Genomic DNA, 20,113 nt, shown 5'->3' with positions numbered 1-20,113 from the left:
ACTAGTAGAGGGAAATAATTACGGCTGTAGTGAAATCAGTACTGATAATGAAATTCATACCAGCTGGACTTAATTTGGTACATTTCAGCGTACGAAAAATACTTCACACTGAATCTAAGACTCATCAGTGCAACAAAGAAGTAATGTTAAGTAACAGTATGAAATCTGCAATATGTGTAGGTTTACTGTGGACACCGTCGGCCAGCATAGTCAAGCTGGGAAATGGAGCTCGCTGGAGTGCACGGAGGTGCCAAGCGCGGAATGAATCGGGCACGGCAACGCAATTTCAGGTCTCCACGGCCTCGGATCTCGTGCGAGCTCCGGGTTGCTCCGTTTCGAGCATGGAGAACAGGCGCTGCCTCAGCGGGCCCGGGCGGTTTCGGCGGTTTGTGTATTCGCAGCGTTAGCCCCCTCTGAAGTAGTGCAATCTGGCCCTGAATGGAGGCACGCTTCCATGACAAAGGAGCGGCGGGATCGCCCTCCTGCTCTAACCTCCCTTCCTAAGCTGCAGCGAGCGCCGCTTACCTCAGGCGCCCGCGCCGCCCTCAGGCCGCGCGGCGACCGTTGGCCCAACGGTCCCCAACGGTCGCGCCGCCGCGGGCCCCCCCTGAGGCGGCGCGAGGCCGCGCAGCGACGTTGTGAGGGGAACCCGCACAGGCAGTGCGGCCGGGCGGGCCGGGGCCAGCTAGGGGAGCCCCGAGGCGCGGCGCAGCGGGGGCCTCGACGCCCCCGGGGCGGGCTGCGAGGCGGAGGCGCGGCGCTTCCCCGCGTTTTCCCTCCAAAAAAAAAAAAAAAAAAAAAAAAAAAAAAAAAATAGAGCCGGGCTGCCGCGCGGCGAATCTGCGGGCCGCGGCCGGGGCCCCGCGGGCCTCCGGCGCCGCAAGTAAAATGCGGGGCGGGCACCTGCTGCCGCGTAGGCGGGAGAACCGGGTGGGGGGACCCGGCGGCGGCGGGCGCGGGGCGGCGGCGCGGCGCCGCCGCGGGATCGTGGCGAATCTGCTCGCCCGCTCCTCGCTTCGCGCTGCGGCTCACAGCAGCTTGAGCGTGTGGGGCGTCCTCTCCTTCCCCCCTCCTTCCCGCGGGGAGGGGTGGGCAGGCTCTGCCCGCCGTGATGGTTCGAACGGGCCAATGGGGCGCGGCGAGCCGCCCCCCGCGGCCAATGAGCGGGGGAGGAGGTGGTGCCAGCGGGCTAGGCTGCGCCGCCCCCCGCTCGCATCCTCTCGGTGGTGCGAACGCGACCATTTTGCGGGGGGGATCGGCGAGCGGCGGAGACTGAGGCGGCGGCAGCGAGCGGTGACCGGGGCGGGGGGGGGACGCGCGGCCCACGCAGAGGAGCGGGAGGCTCCGCCGGTGCGGCGCGGCGCGGCGCGGGCCGGCGGCTGCGGCAGCGACTGAGGGGGAAGAGGCGGCTCCGGAGGCGCGGCCTGAGGCGCTGGGCCCAGGGCTCCCGCTCGCTCCCGGGGGGAGGGGACGGGGCCGACACCGCGCCGAGACCAGGCGACCGTTTTTTTTTCCCCCTCCTGCTTCGGGCGACGTCCTCTGGGCCGGGTCCCCAGCCGCCGGGCGAAAATGTCCAGGCCTGTCAGGTGAGTCCTTGGCAGCTCGTGGAGGCCTCGCTCCCGCCTCCCCTCCCACCCGCGGCGCCAGCGCTGCGTCCTGCCGAGCCCGGCCCCCGCCGCGGCCGCCGGCGCTAGGCCCTCCCAGCGCCCTGGAGCAGGCCTCGCCGCGGGCCGTGGGCAGCGCGGGCCGGGCCGCCGTGGGGCGCGGGGGCGGGGAGGCTGCACGCTCGCTGGAGGGCAGCCGTGCGGCAGGGCTCCGCGCACGGCCCCGGGGCTGCTGCATGGCCGTGAGGAGGAGCGCGTGTGCGCGTCCTCGGGGGGAGGGAAGCTGCGCGAATGCAGCATGGGCTGTTTTCTGTGGGGGTTTTTTATTTTCTTTTTATTTTTTTTTCCTTGAGAGGGTGGTGCGAGCATGCAGCACGCCTAGTGCAGGGTAATATGTATTGCCCCACGCTTACTGGGGGAGAAAGGAGGCGTCAGCGCGTTTTGCTGCGCACTTGTGGAGATAAGGCCTGGAGAGGCCGCGTACGGCGAGCTGCGTCCCATATTTTGCGATGGGAAAAGTGGATATTTGCGATTTGCCATGACCCACTTTGGGCAGGGAACATGCAGAGTGCACGGATGTAACGCGATTTTCGCGTTTCTTGTAGTGGAAGCAGGCCCCTGCCATAGCTCCGTGCACGCTTTTTCAAGCGAGGGGCTGAAACGGCAGAAAAAAAGCAGACCATGCTGCACGGTTTTGGGGAGGGGGAGGGGACAGGCGTGCAATACGCCGTGACCAGCGAGGGTTTGGAGGCGAGGGGATGTGCATACAAGTTAAACCACGTTTAGGGGAGGAGTTAGGAGGAGCCGCCCCCTCTGGTGGGAACAGCATTGAACACACGCCCTTTTCCTTTCGCCTTAAACTAACTGCTCTCTCCCGAGTCGGTTTCCTACTGGTGGTCTGCCCCTCTCCCCACGAGACGCCTGATGTTAAACCGTGAGCTTGGGGAGGAGGATATAGCGGGCCGTTTAGCTACACGGGCTGTATTCTCCCCAGCAGTAAAGGAGGTAGGTCGTGGTGCTTGTGTCTTACGAAACAGCATTGAATCAGGAGCATGGAGCTTCAGGGAGACCTCACCTATTTTGCAGAATTATGTTAATTTTGAAAATGCACAGTGTACAGAACTTCTCCATGTTTTTGATAGCTTGTCTACAGGATTTTCATTTTTTACATCTCTCTGCAAAGCACTCAAATAGTGTGAACTTGTGATTTATTTTTTCTTTGTAGAAAAGGTAAGATGCTTCATAATGTATACTTTGTTCTGGAACTTAATAATTTTCAAGATATTTTAGGTAATTAGATTGATTTAGATTATGTAATAAATATATTTATTTTAGGATAATACATACGAAATTAACTTTGAGTATAAAACGTCACAGTTGATGACCTTTGTATTTTAAGTAATGTCTTCAATGCAAAATAGGGTTTTTTTAAAAGTTAGTTTAGGACTACTTTGCTAATTAGAGAGGAAACACTGTGGCTCTTTTTTGATCGGTAATATACTTATTTCCTCCATGCAGAGGTGTGAGTAAATAAATCTAAGTTCCAATCTTAGGGAATTGTCTGGGGTCCAAAAGGTGCATTGATAGGACTATGTATACCCTGCCCTGAAGCATCAGTTTTTGGCCCTTTGCAAGGCAGGATATCGGACTAGTGGTCTGATCTTGAATGACAGTATCTGTGTTCTGGAATACAGTGATGATGTGACTTTGCTGCTCAGTGTGACACTTCAGTGTACGTTCTGCTGGCAATATACTTGCCAGCACTGGAGCCTTACTACAGGTAAGGAAAGTGTTATATCTTTAAAAGTACAGTTTCTAAAGTTTCTGGTATTAATTAACTTAGTAAGCAACAATTTCTAAACTAAAATAATATCTAGAAGATCAGACAGTGTTGTGAAACACCTGACTTGTCATACCTACAACTGATATGTACTAGTCTACAGCAAAATTCAATGCCAAAGTCCAGCAGGCTGTTAGTAGTAGAATAGCTACCTTTTGGCATGTGCCAGAAATAGAGCTAGCTGTATTTAATAACCCTTTCAGGGCAAAAATCTTCAGGTGCCAGTATATTGATTCCCTTGGTAGTGACTGGATAACTCTTATCATAGATTTTAATTCGAAACCTTTCAAATTGTTTATTTTTTTTCTGGATATCTTACACTATTGTTAGTAGGGAAGGCTGTGAAAGATTCCTCATCAGAATTGGTTTTAGAGGTGGGAGAGTTTTTCTTAGTTTAGTGGTCTTTGAATTAATCTGTGATGTCTGCTAGATTTTAGTGAGTACATATGTATCACACTTGATAGAAATTAGGGATATCTGTTGGATTTTATTCTCTTCAGAACTGGAAGACTAGCTTCAGACTAATTCTGACTGTAGAAGTCAGTGTCTTAAATTTTTTCAGTGAAGTAGTAATAAAGCCCCCTTATTTACAGACTTCATGCATTTTAATTCAGAACAAAAAACTTCCTACTTAACTAGAGTTCTCTTAGGTGGATGAAGATGGTGTCTTCATTATTGTTAGGACAAGTAATAAAAATTAGAAGAGCCTGCAGTTTTTAAATCTCCACATCTTATTGCTGACTGTTCTGAAATACTGCAAAAAGCACGTAGAGCTGGTGGTTATATAGTTGTATCCTTATCTGTTCTTCAATACAAGTGAAATAAAATTTTGAGCTGCTATTTTTATGTGCAGCGTCAATTAATACATCTTAGTGATGTATTTTAAATGAGAATTTTGACTTAAATTTGATGCAATTCATTTCTACCTTTTGCTCACTGGTCACTTTCACTTGCTGGTACTCCTCTCCTAGAGGTATTGCAAAATGAAACAATATGGGCAAGTCTTTAAATCACTGCTTGTTCATTTGTTTATTGGTTTTAATCTTAGAAAAAAAAAAGAATTGATTTATTTCATTGTTTCAAGGCTTTATAGCTTTACGTTCTTTGTTCTTTAGTAGCAGCTCTAAAATTCTAGTCTTTTATTGGCACTTCAGTGGAAAGGTGTTCCTACTAAATTGTAGTTGCAGGAAAAAGTAAATTTATTAAATGTATCTTGTTTTGTTGCCAATATTATACCAGGACAATGTAAATACAAATATCATTATTCTAGAAACACTCCATGGAGTAGCAGGAAAGCAGTACTTCCTAGGGGACCGACATTTAGCTTAGGTGAGAATTTGTGGTAATGATCAGAGGCACTCTAGAGGGCTTTCCAAATTAGTAAAAAGATAAGATCCTTGCTCTGAAAACTTTAAAGAGATACAGAGGCTGAGGCAGAGGTACAATAAAAAATCAAATTACTAGGAACAACACAGGTTGTGGAATTGATTCTTTTTTCTTGCCCCTCAGCATCAGAGCATTTCTCTATTATATCTTTAAAATATTCTTATTTGTAGTTACGTTCAAATGGAGGATGGGCACGAGGCTGCTTAAACTGTTGCTGCATAAATCATTTAACTGTTTTACGGAGTTTCAAGTCATGTGTATCCCTAAAAATTCTGCAGATACCATGAGCAGTGCCTAGTCTTACAGACGTTTGGAGTTGCACCAAGTCCAGACCCAAACAATGACCTCTGTAATTGGGAACCTCTAGTCGGTGAGTCTTGTCTGAGTACAGTTGTGCCAATTTTTAAATAGACTAACACCATAGTGACGTGTTTTAGGTAAATAACTGTCACTAGGCTTAAATGTTTCAACTTCTGGTGCATTATCATAAGTTAATGTCTGTTTATTTAAGACCTAAATCTAGCACTGCATATTTGTATTGCACAACTTAGGAAATATTTCATATAGGTATTTTCAGTCTGTTTGTCTATCTGTATATAAAGAGGCATCACAATGGTGCTTTAAATGGCAATATTTATTGGTAATAAGCTGTCCTCGAAGTATAACAACCAACTAGAATGAGAACCAGAAAGTGAAACTGACCGCTTTTTCTTTACTTGGCCTGTTTGAAGCCTTCAAATGAAGAAAACTTGATTACTTTTTTTTCATAAATGATTAGCTTGATGGTTATGTTAGTGAAATGCTGTACTAAAAACAAGAAAGTCAGTAACTATTTAATCTCTCATTCATTTTACTTCCCAGATTGGACTAGAGGGTAGGCTTATGTTTCTGCTGATAATCATTTGACCTAAACGTTCCTCTTCACTACATGATGTAATCAATTATTAGCTTTTTTGAAGACTCCTTGTGGCCTTGCTTTTCAGGAGTATCTGTACTTACTGAACTTGGACCTTTGCCTTTATCTATGGATTATTAATACCTGTGGAAATACTGGGGAACTAAGCATTCTCCTTTTCAAAAAAACAAAAAAGCTCTTTGATTGTTACACTGTGTGTATGTTCCAGTCTTGAACTCTCTTATTGTGTGTGACATATCACAAAGTCATAGAAGTGTTGAGGTTGGAAGGGACCTCAGGAGATCATCTAATCCTAGACATGTTGACTTACACTGAGGTTTGAGGGAACTTCATTAACTGAAGATGAGGTATTATTATGCAATCCTTAATCAGTTGTGTAGGCATTTAGGTGTATTTCTAAATGTTAATATTACTTTTCATCATTTTTGAAACTGTTAGACATCAGGTATTAGTTGTAAGTTACAGTACAGTTCTGAGTTCTTATTCAGCATAGCAATACTCAGGTAATTTAATAAGTGCTTCCTGTGTAACACTTAAATGAATTACTAGATGAATTATTCTGAAAATTTTGGACTAGCAGCTGATACTAAAAGCTTACACTTTCAGGACTCCTCTTTATATCTGAGTTCCTTCCACGTGCACTTCAAACATTGAGCTGAATTAGCAACTACGTTATCTTAAAGTTACACTATTTTTAAAATCTTATTGAACAATATCTATCCCAGCTGTCTACCAGACTGACTTTTTTTTTTTTTTTTTTTTTTTTTTTTTTAATGCTCAGTTTAACTGAATTTAACAAATATTTTCATGTCTGGTTGTTTGTTCTGTCATCTGTTAGTGTTTGCTGGTGGAAAAGAAGTACTCTTAATTGACAAAACCAACAAGTGTGTATGTGTGGTTTTATTCTCCACCCCCCCCCCCGCCAAGATCTTAATATCAGTGGGTTTATCTACTCTACGATCTTTATCACAGTGATCTAATATAAGATGCAGTCTCTCTTTGCAAGCTTAATGACTTTGCAAAATCATTAAGCATTTCATGCCAGTGCTGTTGACAGTTCTAAAGAAAATTGTAAGCTGGTCTAAATGGGATGTATGATAAATATAGAATGAGTGGAATGGTAGATCGAAGAGCAGTTTGTTTCACGTTTTTGTCCTTGTGTAATTATCTGGTTTTAGCAGGAAGACCATTTCATCAAAGTTCTATCTTCAATAATATCAGTGTCGATACTCCCTCTTTCTCCCTACTCTACTGTTCTTCAAAACAAATTAAGAAAAACAAACAACCTTCTCTCTTGCTGTTTTCTACCAACCTTTTTTTTTTTTTTTCCAATATGAAAATCGGTGCTCCTGAAGACAAAGTAATGACAGTGTATCTGGATTTACTTATAAGCAGAATACTTCTAGGGTATGCTGCTTAGGAAAGCGAGAGGACATCTGTGACTTTAATGTTTTGTCTAACTATCACCTCTTCAGTACTTCTTTATTTCATTAGAGACCCGTATTAAATCAGCAAGATGAAACTCAGTATGACCAATTTATTACGTGGTGGCAGTGTTACAATTTCCATCTTGCTTGTTAGATGAGTGATGTCTGAAACCATTGTTCTACAAAGCTGCTAGAACACAGTATTCTTTTTTTCTGATTCCATTTGCAGAGAAAAATGTAATATGATACATATACCAAATTACACATTTTCTGTAGTAATTTTGTTGTGCTTCAGATGCTCACCAGAATAAACTTAGTGCTTTTACATTGAAGATGTGGCAGAAGACAGTTTTCAGAAAGACTACCTGTTGGAATATGGTTCTGAGTCTGTTGCCTAGCCTGTATAGTGCACCATAAGATGCCTTGCTAATAGTTGTATTCCTAATTTGGTATTCTATAGTATTCAGACTACAAGTGGGCAGTACTCAGTAGCACGTTGCATTTGTACTTTGCTCTACTCATAGTTCCCCCAGACTTCAATGTGATACAACCTGTAGAAATCTAATGACAGGTCTTTCTTGCCTTTTTTGTTTGCATGGGCTTTTTGTGGTCTTGGGGGGAGGTTGGCTCTTTTGAGAGGGTTGATGTAGGGTTGAACTAAATTAGTTATGCTGATTCCTCTCTTGAATTCTGCTGTTGTAATCCTTGAATAGAGCCAGTTGTACGAGAGGGAAGTGTCTAATTGATTTCCAGTTGATTAACAGCCGGAGTGCAAAAATGTGATTTTTGGGTATATCTTTCAACTGAACAATCTTATCAGGAATGCGTGGTGTTCATCTCAAAGTGCAGTTCAGATATGGAAAGTGAATGTGAAATTAAACAGTTTTGCTCTGCAGTTCAGGAGAAGTAAGGGACTTGTGATTCAAGTATTGGATGATGTTTGGGTTGACTTCTATTTGCAGCAGTCATCAAGTCTGTGATACTGGGTAGGTCACTTAATTTCTCACTTGCCAAATGTAGCTGTAGTAGTGTGATACTGCTTCATGTGATGGTTACTGCAGCATTAAGTACATCACTGGCTTTGGGTCATAGAGATTGTAAAAAAGGGGTGTGTGTGTGTGTAGGGTTCTGAATCTCTGAAGACCTCAGCCTCCTCCTGCTTCTCCTCTGCTGTTGCGTTGTTGGCCATAAGAAAAGGATATTTGGTATCTGAGGGATTACCAGCAATGTGTTAGATTGCAAGTGTAGTTCAATTGTATAGCTGTCTTGGTTCCCTTGAGTAGCTGGTTTACAGGGCAATTATACCTTATCAATAAAGTAATTAGGACAGGTACTGAAAATAATAGCCAAACACCTACTTTTATTTTTTTAGGCCTCAGTAAGTTTGAGAAGCATATCTAATTTTTTTTGGCAAGCGAGAGATCAATTTAAGTAGCAGCTGCGTATTTAGTTAACTATATTTGTCTAGAATTGGCCATTACATTTGCATTATTAATGATACCTAGTTACTTCTGCTACTTTCAGTTTGCTTAGAGAGCAGAAAAGGTGCTGATGAGGTAAAGAAAGTGCAAGTCCATGTTCATTTGCTATCCAAATATATAGGGTGCATAAAATACATAGCTTTTCCTGTTGTTTTGTCAAATAATGCAGCTAATCATCATAATTCTCTCTTAAATTGCATTAGAGAACCTAAGTAATTAACTGACAAAGTACCACAGAATACCCTGGTGGCAAGTGTTGAAAACCTCTCATGTTGTAGGAGGGAACACAGGGGAAGCAAATATCTGGAGGGGGAGGTATGAGAATAAGCAAGGTTATATTGAGCTTTAAAAAGCAGAGTTCCTCTCCCTGTCCTTCTCCACTCAGAAAGTAGTTAGGAAATGGTTTCTTGAATTTGTAATGATATTTGAAAACATTTTAGTACACTCTTCCCAAATTATTATTTAATTAGTTTAAAGAGTTAATGAGTTCAAACCAACAATTTCAGCCATTACTACAAGAAGTTTAATGTTTAGATTTTTACTTCAAGGGTATCATTTTTAAAATCACTGAAGGTTATTTAAAATTTGAAGTCTTTTTGCAGAGATACAGGAAGGAGACATAAATCCTTTCTAAATCATTCTGAAAGATCCTCCAGTAATTTGGTCTGGAAGGTATCACTGATTCCAAAAAAACCCGCAACTATGATATTTGCATATGAAGCTGCTTTGCTTTTTATTCAGTAGTGTATTGTGATTATCCCTTACTGGCCTGTGTATTGGCACGGGCTGATGTTATGTGAAGAATAACGCGTACCATACAGAAAACATGTAAACAAGTGTGGTTAATATTAGGAATATATTTAAAATGTTGTGGGCGTATTAAATTCACCTGTCTGTTTTGTACCTGGAATTGTATTCTTAAATATTCCAGCTTTGAGACTGTTTGTCAGGAAGAGGTCTGGCTTTCAAAGATTCAGCCTATTTAAAAAGGAAGAAAAAAGAATCACACCTTAAGTAATAAAATAGCTTAGTATCTTTAAATCCATCTTTAATCTTAGAATGCCAGCACTGCATTTAAATACTGCCATCAGTAATCGTACCCTTGTTACATGTTCAGCTACCACAATTTATATGGTTTTAATAGTGAAAGAGCTGCATGGTACAAGTTAAGGTGGCTCTTCCTAACTCTGTGAGCCATAAAAGAGTTCTGCTCATCAAAAAGTACCTACAGATTGTGAGATTATAATCCAGGCTATTATGACGACTCTCTAAGGAGATGCTAGAATATACTAGCATCTGTGCTCATTGCTGACTTTGAAGATACAGGTGACTTATTTATGAAAGGTTTCTTGGGATGTTTGAGGGTGTGTGTGACTTTTTTTATTCTAAACTACAAATCCTGCACTAGAAATGAATATATGGTACTTTCTTGTTGGCTAAAGAAAGTTTTGCATCTCTGAGATCATGGATTGCTAATTTTCCCCCTTTTTAACAGGAACAGGAAGGTGGTCGATTACTCACAGTTTCAGGAATCGGATGATGCTGGTAAAACATTTTGTTCTTAGCAATATAATATTCTTGAGATACACCAGTTATTATTTTGCATATTAATTGCTTTGCTTCTAGTCATATGTTTAACCTAAACTCTAAGGCCCTTCTGCTCTTCACAGTCTCTGAACTGTTATTAAACATTTGAAAATGTAATGATTCCCAGATGTTTTATATTAAACAATGGTGATAGAAATCTTATTTAATGCTTGTATTGTTGTAGTGCCTTTAGGCTGTTGGCAGTAACTGTCTTCTTCCTTGGTCTTTATGTTCTACGGCAAAATCTCCCTGATCCCACTTTTTTTTTCCTACAGTAAAATGTATTGTCAATTTATTTTAGTGGACCCTAGTTAATCCCATAATGTCAGGCTTTTCTGTGAATTAGATCTAAAACATCTTCATATTCTGTGTGAATTAACTAAATATTTCTGGAAGCCATATGGAGTATGTTTTGTGTTCTTAGAAAATAGACATGCTGCTACTGTTTGCTAAATGAGACTGCACTGCTAATTAATGGAAACAAGTATGCATAACTCTTAACTGCAGTCCTATTACTCATTCTATAAGGTATTGTGTAACGATTGTAAAAAGTTACACTGTAGATTACTATATAATAATATATTTTGTCCATCGTAGGACAGTAAATAAAGTTTTTGCTGTTAAGGACATAGAGCTGTATATGAATGTTAATTTTTAATAAATTTGCTTAATAACTGTGTGTGTTTCTGACTAGCTGTAAAGATATTTCCTCTCATGAAGCTTGATGTATTTTTTTTTAATACTCCTGTGTCAAACTCGATTGTATGTTATATTGTGCTGTTGGCAGTTGAAAATGTAAGTTAATTGGTTTAAGACAAGACTTTACTGTTACAAAGTTTTGTTTGAAGCTTTGAGATATTTAGAGGGCTTCCTTCTGATGTATCTGAAATGGTCATTTTAAGATACAGCTGAGGAAGTCAGTTTGCTGTGGAGCTGGTAGTCAGTTTGCTGGGAACTAGGAGTTTGATTCAAAACCATTTTGCACTGTCCTGTCCAGATGAAGATTACGGAAGAGATTCAGGTCCCCCATCCAAGAAAATCCGTTCGTCTCCCCGGGAAGCTAAAAATAAGAGGCGATCTGGGAAGAATTCTCAGGAGGACAGGTAAAATACATACTTAATCTGTTTAAAAACTTAACCCTACAAAACAATCAAAAATCCCCCCTTAAATTATTGGCATGAAGACCATTCACTTATTTGCACTGCAGCTTTCTTAACTGTATTCCTTACTGTATTCTCATAGCATGTTAGAAAATGTGAAGTAATTGTAACCATGAGAAGGCCCTGTATTTTGTATCTGAGCTTGCCTAGTCTTTGCATTGATGCGTTTGTAATGTACTGAGGTCTTTGTTGTAATGCTGTGAACCTTGGTGTTAGCACTTAAATTGCTAGCAACTTTATCTTGTAATCTCGTATCATATCTATCTTGGTTATTTGGCCACCTTTTTAGAGTCTCACCTTTCAGTATTCTCAAGTAGGAGCATACACTATATATCCTGCCCATACTGATCTTGATGTAGATAGAGACTTTTTTAAAGTATGTTTGCTGCTTAAAGTGTGAATTCAGTCACCAGTTTTAAGCATTTAACTTGTCAAGTTTTTTTTCTGTAAGAGCTTTCTTTGTTTTACAGTCAGTCATCTTTCAGGCATCAGTTTGCTTCCAGTTGGTGTACAAATTTGATTAAGGAAAAAAATTCTGCAGAATTCTGTTCTAGATTGCCTGACAGGGAGAATTCATGCAGAAAGATTGTGCAAGTGCAGAAATGGCTTGCTATCTGTTGTGCATAATAGGTGAATTCCTTTGAACAGTTGAGGGAGCATGGCTCTGTGCTGTGTAACAGAACTTGTGGTTCTAGGCATTATGCTGTATTTCTCTTGGACCAATAGTTGGGGCTTATTCAAAACTGCATGGAAGTAGCTCATCTGGAAGGAAGTTGTCAGAATTCAGATTAGTATGAAGGATGAGATCTGCGTGTCTACAAACTTACTTCTGTATGTGGGGAGCAGAATCTTCTCAGAAGAATGATTGTAAGTGGAATGCAAAGTCTGCAGTTCTAGATGTAGAACTCTCACTCACAAAGCTTTCATTACCAGCTTGGATGTTGATATGGTCTTATTCAAAGGATATACAATATTTTACACATGATTCAGGGAAATCATGTGTAAAATATTGTCACTTCAGCATTAAAACAACTTCCAGAGTTAGACAGTTAGTTGCAATGGGAAAGAATGTGATAAAGTTACAAAACTCAGCAACCAGTGCAATTATACAGGTAAGTTAGTGGCTTGATGCATTTCATTCTGCATGGTTGTTCAGTGTGCTCAGACCATTCTTGAGGATAACAACTATTTGGGACAATACACAGGCAGTAGTAGTAGGGATGATTTGTTAGTTTTGTAGATTTTTTTGTTTGTTTGTTTTAATTTCCTATTTTGTCTTAATTTAGAAAGGAAGTAGCTTATTCTAATAACTGAGTTGTTATACCAGCATGAAAGGACTCAGTAATGCCCTTTAGAATAGTAAATGTATTTTTTTGTAGAATGAAGGTATCCTGCTTTTCATAATATATCTATCATCAATGTAAGATTACCGTAAGTAACATGGTTAAAAAAAAAAAAAAAAAAAAAAAACTATTAAATCAGTTGACTGCTTTTGTGACAGAAATCAACTTTAGGGATGGAGATTCTTCCAGCTGATTCTTATGATATAAGCTTAAGGTTAGCTCTCTTGCACTGTTTGGTAGAGTGTAGTTAACTTACCAGCAGAATGTGCTTAAGAAGACTCCTTCCTTATGTTTTTGTGCTGTAAGGTAAAAGTTGAATATAGACATGGGAATATTTGAACGGTTGGCCTGCTATTGTGAAGTGAGAGGGCAAGACAATTTTCACCCTGGCTTTTAACTGTCCTAGAGATACAAGGGTGTGGGCTTTTTTTTTTTTTTTTTAATATTGTAAAAGTTTAAGGAGAGAACTCCTTTCTTCCTGTTGCCTCCCAATTTATGTTGCACTATTTTGACACAAAGGGTGAATAGGAATTTAATGCAAAGGTAGTGTTATGCAAATACTTCAGACATCTACTTGTATTTCTTCTGGATAAATCTAGTTCATCCATTGCTTAACAGATTTGGGATGGCCCAGGCAAACTGCTACAATAATATGCTCAGCACTAAGTGTTTTGCTCTTACAATGCTTAGAGAAATTCTGGAGATCAAACTGCCAGAGAAGAGCTTGCAAATGTGGATAGCAGCTGAATTCAAAAACTGTTGTTTTACAGATGTGATATTACATAAATAAATCGGGGCTGAGCAGCTCCCAAAGCAACTGAATGATTGATCTTGAAGTCCCTTTAACTTTGTGGATTTTTAAGTGTGTAAGAGCATTTCTGTTGAACATTGCACAGGGCTTGCACGTGAAACAGACGTGTATTCAAGTAATTGAAATACATAGTTGTTTGATATAACAAACATAAGACTGAAAACAAGTGGGCCTGATGAGCTGTGATATTATAAGTTATCTAAACTATTAAAAGTTCTAGAGATATGTTGTGTGTCAGTTCTGACTACCAAACTTGAAAGTAGCAAGGCTTTGGTCTATCATATTTCCTGACCTTTGGTGAAATCTGCAGCTCAACCATTCCTGAAACATATGTTGTGCATCAATGACCTTCAGTAGAGTATTCACCATTCCTCCCTCAAACACTTGTTTAATCATTGGCTGGAATGCATGTTCTTAAATGCTGGAAGGAGGTCCTTCTCTGCCTGATAATTTTGACATTGGTAATGAAAACTGAGGGATGTGGATAAGAACAGAAACAGTAGTCAGAGAACAGAGTCAGCCTCCCTAACAGAGATTCACTCTGAGAATTGAAACAGGCACTGCTAGAGCTGAGTGGGGAAACTCCATCAGAGCTCTCACCATTTCAGAGCTTCATTAACTGTGCTACAGTGCTAGTTCTGACTAGTAGAGTAGTAGTAACTCTATACATTCATTCCGAATAAAATGTATTATGTTTATATACTCAGCCACAAATTAGTATATAAAACTTCGAAATCCTAACTGTAAAATGGAAGGTGTCTAGATGATTGTTATTTTCAGAATAAAATACATAGTTCATCTCAGTCTTGTTTCCAGATTGGTTCTTTGTTGTTTCTGGATTGGCTCACTTGACAGTCATGTAAATTTATGCTTGATTCAGAGTTTGAAAATTACCTTTTCAGCCATAATAACTACATATATTTCTGAGTATAAAGTGCCAGTCTCCAAAAAAAGCACATATTTTCGTGGCCCAGAAATCAGTTCATTCACTGAAAATTGATATTGCTTTCGTATAGTATTGTTTGGAATCAGAGTTTAAACAGAAGCAGACCCTCTTTCTCTCCTTTTCAGTGAGGATTCAGAAGAAAAAGATGTGAAGACGAAGAAAGATGATTCACATTCTCCAGGTAACTAACAACGTTGCACTGCTAGCGTAACTTCAAAATTAATACCAATTTGCAAGAAAGTTGCAGGAGTAGGACTTAGCATAGGACAAAAATGGTGTTGATTAGAAAACCATGCACTTTTCTAATATGCTTATATCTAACTTGGATGCTGTTTTTCCTGCTTTTACTTCCAGCCCTAGTTTGGGATATCAGATGCTTTTTGCTAATATGATACTGCTACAAGCTTAGTCTTCACAGGTTGTTAATCTCTTCCCTGTTATTCTCATCCATATGTTTAACTGAGTGGTAGTGAAGAAACTTCATTTATCTCACCTTTTCTTTCCAGATGAAGATTTTGGTAGTGAAGATGACGACTTAGGAGCAGATGATGGCAAAGCTGACAGTGACTATGAGAGCTCTCAAAAAAGCAAAAAAGGAAAAAAAGCTAAACCAGAAAAGAATAAGAGAGCTTCCAAATCCAGGAAGAGGCCAGCAGGTGAAGAAACAAGTGTGTTGATTTTGTTGTTTGTTTGTTTGTTTGTTTAGAAAGTCTGTTATGATAAAGTACAGTATTCAGTATGTATGAATATTGACTGATATATTCAGTTCCTATATTGTGTTGCAGTAGTTCTGTACTGTGTATGCATTTCACTCATTGCACAGATTTTATAAAGTACAAAGTAGAATGGATCAAAGTGGTATGTAATTCAGCAAGTTTCTTAAACTGTAGGAGAGGGAGAAAATACTACTAGTTGACCATAGCTACAGACTTTGGCAGTTCTTCGGTTCTTCACCATTGCAGATAAGTTACAGTTTGCACAGTAAGAAACTACTGTGTTTTAGATTTGTTGTAGTAGCTGTCCCTTCTAAGCTTGCTTCATGATGCCTCACATTTAACTTCTGAAACAAAATATGTATTTACCAGAAGTGATTTAGTGCTATTCCATGAATAATAGTATGCAGAATGGTTGATGACAGGGCAATAAGTGTGGCTAGTCTTTGCAGCGAAAGACACTGCACAAGTCCAATGCTGAGTGACTCCAGAAACGCACTTGTTAGGTTGAATATGATTGTGTTCTCCTCACAACTCAATTATTCAAGTCATCTTGATTCACTGTTTTGTGTGTGACTTGATCTTTGTTTTGTCTGCTCAGTACCTCAAGACAGTTAAGTGGCCTGTATTCTGTGTCTTCATGATAATGTGGTGTCTTTTTGTCGCAGAGGACAGCGAAGATGAGAAAGAAGACCACAAAAATGTGCGTCAGCAGCGACAGGCAGCATCCAAAGCAGCTTCCAAACAACGAGAGATGCTTATGGATGATGTTGGTAGCGAGGAGGAAGAACAGGAGGATGATGAGGCACAGTTCCAGGAAAGTAAGTAAATGGGGTTGTATGGCAGAAACAAAAAGTTAAAATCAGTGTGACTTGAATTATATAGTACCAGGTGTGAATTAATGCTTCTGGTCAAACAGCAGAAGGAACACTATCTTGAATGTGACAGTGCAGACATAAGTTGTCCTTCTTGGTAACTAATTCATTACAGCATATCTGTCTAACAGAGTAAGCTTACACTTTCACATCTAGAATTTTTGTCCTAAGTTTAGAGTGCAGGTAAATGTCTTCACAATGCCCCTTTAGGGCTGCCTATAAAGTTTTTAATGTTTCTTGTTGTTTTTTGCCATCCCATCTGTTCAGAGGCATTGATGCTACTTTCAGGGCACATGAAAGTTCCCATTATACCTGGCTGATCAAAGCAGAATGGTCTGATTTAGTCTCTTAACGAACTGCAGTTAAGTTCCTGAAATAGTGGATGCAAACATGATTTCAGAAGGGAGTAAGAATACCACTGCAAAGATTACTTAACTTTTTCTATGTGAGAGATTCTCTTCATTTTGATATGGGATATTTGGTATGGAGTTGGAACATCTTTTGAGGACCTCATAACAGTTACACATTTCATCATGCTAATATTTTATCTCTTCAATGAGATCTGTCAGAATATATCAGAATTCCTTAGTACAGCATCTGTGTGGAAGCTTACCAGGTTAGAGTCCTGATTTTTTGTCTCCTCAATCTACCTAGCAGATACCTCAACCATATTTCTTCTACTTGTTTTCAAATGAATGAAAAGCTTTTCTTCACAAACTTAATTTGTTTGTCCTTTCAGAAGATTCAGGAAGCGATGAAGATTTTCTCATGGAAGATGATGATGATAGTGACTATGGCAGTTCAAAAAAGAAAAATAAAAAGGTGTCCAAGAAGTCCAAACCAGAAAGGAAAGAAAAGAAAATGCCTAAGCCCAGGCTAAAGGCTACAGGTGCGTCCATGAAAAGAAAACTAGCCTGTTTGCTTTAGAAACTAGCATTTTCTTTTTCTGCCATATAAGACTTGATGGAAATCTTGGGGCCAGTAGGCAGTCACATAATTTTGAAGGACTAGTTCATGTAACTTGCAATGAATTAAAGCAACCCTATGAAATAATAAAATGGCTGTAATTCTTAGCTAATGAAGAGATTGAATTACTGTGTGTCTCAAAACTAGTTAGATTGTACAACTTCTGTGCTCTGACAGTACAGTCTGGCTTTCTGTGTATCATATACAAATACCATAAAACGTAATTTTGTTTCAGACTTGTCTCTATCGCATGTTTTCAGTATAGTGGAAAGTGGAAAAAACCAAAGGAAGTTTTGATGTACTTCTGCAGGAAGTCTAGAATAGTAGTAAAAGTATATGTATTGGTTTGATGAGAGGCTAGCTCTGGTAGTTAATGATGTCGTACCCAATAATTAGTCACAACTTACAAATAAGTATTATTAAAGTGTTTTTAGTTACCAGTTTTCATTCAGTTCAACTTCGATAATATGGAACGCAGGAAATGCTATGTGAGTAATATGGTCAGAGCAAAATGAAACCCGCTACTTGGGTGTAAATCCTGCTTGTGTAAAGCTGTATAACTTTTGTCGTTGTAACGGATCGTAACTTCTATAAGTTTTTTTTTTTTTTTTTTTTTTTCCCTCTTTTTCAGTGACCCCCAGTCCAGTGAAAGGCAAAGGCAAGGCAGGCCGCCCTACAGCTTCCAAGGCAACAAAAGAGAAGACCCCATCCCCCAAAGAAGAGGATGAAGAGCCTGAAAGTCCCCCAGAAAAAAAGAAGTCAGCCAGCCCTCCACCAGAGAAGTCAGGGGATGAGGGGTCTGAAGATGAAGCACCCTCTGGTGAAGATTAAATGGCAGTTGAGGAAATCTTTGTTTAAAAAAAAAAAAAAAAGAAAAGAAAAAAAAAAGGAAAAGAAAACATACTTAGGGATAGAACACGGTTTTGGCTGTGGCTTGACTCATGGGCTTTGAATGCTGTCTTTACTTTCAGCTGTTTAATACAGTGTATCCTTTTTTTTAATAAGAGGAAACCCTTATACAGTAATATTTTGAAGTCACTGTTCTCTGTTGGCCATTCCGTTCTCCCTCCCCCACCAAATCTGAAAGCCATTTAAGACAAATTAACAGAACATTTAAATATATATATTTTTCAAGGGATACTGCAGTTGTGAAGCAATAAGGTTTGAGGCTGATACATGGAAACCATACATACAAATCGTTAAGTAGAATAGATTTCCCAGTGCTGGTAAGAATTCTTTAAAACTATTATTCCTTATCTGAATATTGTGGGGGGGGGGTGGGGAAAATGAACCTATGCTTTAACACATTTTTGTTGATACAAGTTTATCCTCTCAGAAAAAAAGATGTAGTTAATATAAATTCCAGTTGAGAAGGAAGAAACATGGGGACCAAACCTGTGTTTCTTTGTTCATACAGCTTTTTCATGGAAAGCATCTAGGAAGCTTGTAGGTGGGCCTCTCTATTTAGAAAAGACCCTCTAGCTAGGGTGGAAGATCTTCTTGTCTTTTGATAGATTACTGTTCCACTTCAAGCAAATTACAGGTCATTCTATACAATTTTAGATGTACAGTCTACCAGCTGCTCATATCCATCAATTCTATTTTATTTCTTTGAAGGTTTGCTATAGATGGGCAGAGTAGGGAAGAGAAATCGAAAACGACTTAAAATTCTGGTTTCCGTTTAGTAATGTGGAAATTTTCTTTAAAGTTATTTCAAGGAAAAACTTTAATAGACAATATAGAACTAAATTCTGTAGCTTTTGGGTTGAGGGATGTCCTTTTATTGATGTGAAGCAAAGGATTCCTGTAATGCTCTGGTCAGTCTCGGATCCCATGAGTCACGCTTAACTGTTTCTCTTCTCTCCCTCCATCTGTCCTCAGAAAGGCTATGTAGTCATACCTCTCAGGCTCTCCAGCTGCAGTGTTGGATAGTAGACTTCCATCAGTGGTGAACATTACCCCAATACCACTTCCATTTCTTCCTTCCCATAGTACGGGAGGCTCTGCTCATTCTGCTCCCGCATCATCATGTCTGCATCTTAACTGTTGGTCATCGTTCTGCTCCCTAAGCCTAAAAAGTGCTGAGTAGGGAACAGTACTAAATGGCTGAAGCCGGGAGGAAATGAGGTTTGGAAGAAGTGTAGTAGGGCTATAGTTTTATATTAAAAAAAAAAAAAAAAAAAAAAAAAGAAAAAAAGAAAAAAAGGTAGGATGTCCTTCTAAATGCAAGATACTTGAGACTGTGTGATGACATTTTAATGTGTTTTTATCAAAGCAGCCATATCTTTCTTTTTTTTTTTTTTTTTTTAATGTAATTAAAGTACCCAGGCTTTGGTTTTCAAACCTTAATGCACAGGTTGCTGCCATGTTTGTTGGTGGAAATATTAAAAACTGGACCTGCCACTTTTCTTTCTTTTTTTTCTTAAACCCTTTGTGCTTTCTGTATGTTGCTCACAGTTATCTCGTAGCTGACAAGCTTTGCAACTTTTTTTCCCTTGTCACTGAACTACATATGTTTTGTAACCAGCCTCTTGAAGGTAACATAAGGCAGCTAATTAGTTGGATTTCTGGTGCGTATGTTACCAGATTTTTAATCCTGTTTGGATTTTTAAAGAGCTTTTAGATGTGATACACTAATACAACCGGGGAGGACACTTGGCTGAATAGTGTAGGGAGCCTGAAGATACTGAGCACAGTATGGAGCCTAAAACATGGAATGGAGTGTTAACAGCAGCCAAGTGATTGTCTTGTGTGATTCATAGCCGTGGATTTTATAGAGGCTGGTAAACGACTTTACCTTGGCTTATACAAATTTAAGTTCTCTAACATTCTTTACTATAATGAAACTACTGTTGCCGTTACAATAAAGATGATCGGTGTTTCCATTGTAAATCTTTTTTTTTTTCTTTTTTTCCCCTTTAAGTGATTTAATGTTGCAGAACAGCTTAAGGCTGGAGTGAAGTAAAAGTCTTGAAAAAGAAGTGAATGTAATCCCTTCTCCTCTCCTCCACCTCTTCCCAATTTCCAAAGATCTTGGAGAGCAGAGTCTCTTGCATTC

General features: G+C 40.0%; 1 protein-coding gene across 4 annotated transcripts; it reads left to right on the top strand.

Moving 5' to 3' along the window:
* Window positions 1-1,313: 1,313 nt before the first annotated feature.
* Window positions 1,314-19,947, top strand: NUCKS1 (nuclear casein kinase and cyclin dependent kinase substrate 1). Of its 4 annotated transcripts, none has more exons than XM_062594919.1 (8): window positions 1,314-1,586; window positions 10,150-10,199; window positions 11,239-11,344; window positions 14,627-14,682; window positions 15,008-15,169; window positions 15,883-16,035; window positions 16,832-16,978; window positions 17,687-19,947. In XM_062594919.1, the coding sequence occupies exons 1-8, from the start codon at window positions 1,570-1,572 to the stop codon at window positions 17,884-17,886; spliced, it is 891 nt and encodes a 296-aa protein (XP_062450903.1). In that variant the 5' UTR covers window positions 1,314-1,569; the 3' UTR covers window positions 17,887-19,947. The 4 variants fall into 4 exon arrangements, with proteins under 4 accessions (XP_062450903.1, XP_062450905.1, XP_062450902.1 ...); XM_062594921.1 differs by having other exon boundaries at window positions 1,315-1,586; window positions 15,008-15,157; XM_062594918.1 differs by having other exon boundaries at window positions 1,316-1,586; window positions 16,829-16,978.
* Window positions 19,948-20,113: the final 166 nt, after the last annotated feature.

Source organism: Rhea pennata, chromosome 25 (genome assembly GCF_028389875.1).
Source record: "Rhea pennata isolate bPtePen1 chromosome 25, bPtePen1.pri, whole genome shotgun sequence".
In the NCBI taxonomy this organism is placed as follows: Eukaryota; Metazoa; Chordata; class Aves; order Rheiformes; family Rheidae; genus Rhea; species Rhea pennata.
This window is presented reverse-complemented; position numbering and strand designations above follow the sequence as displayed.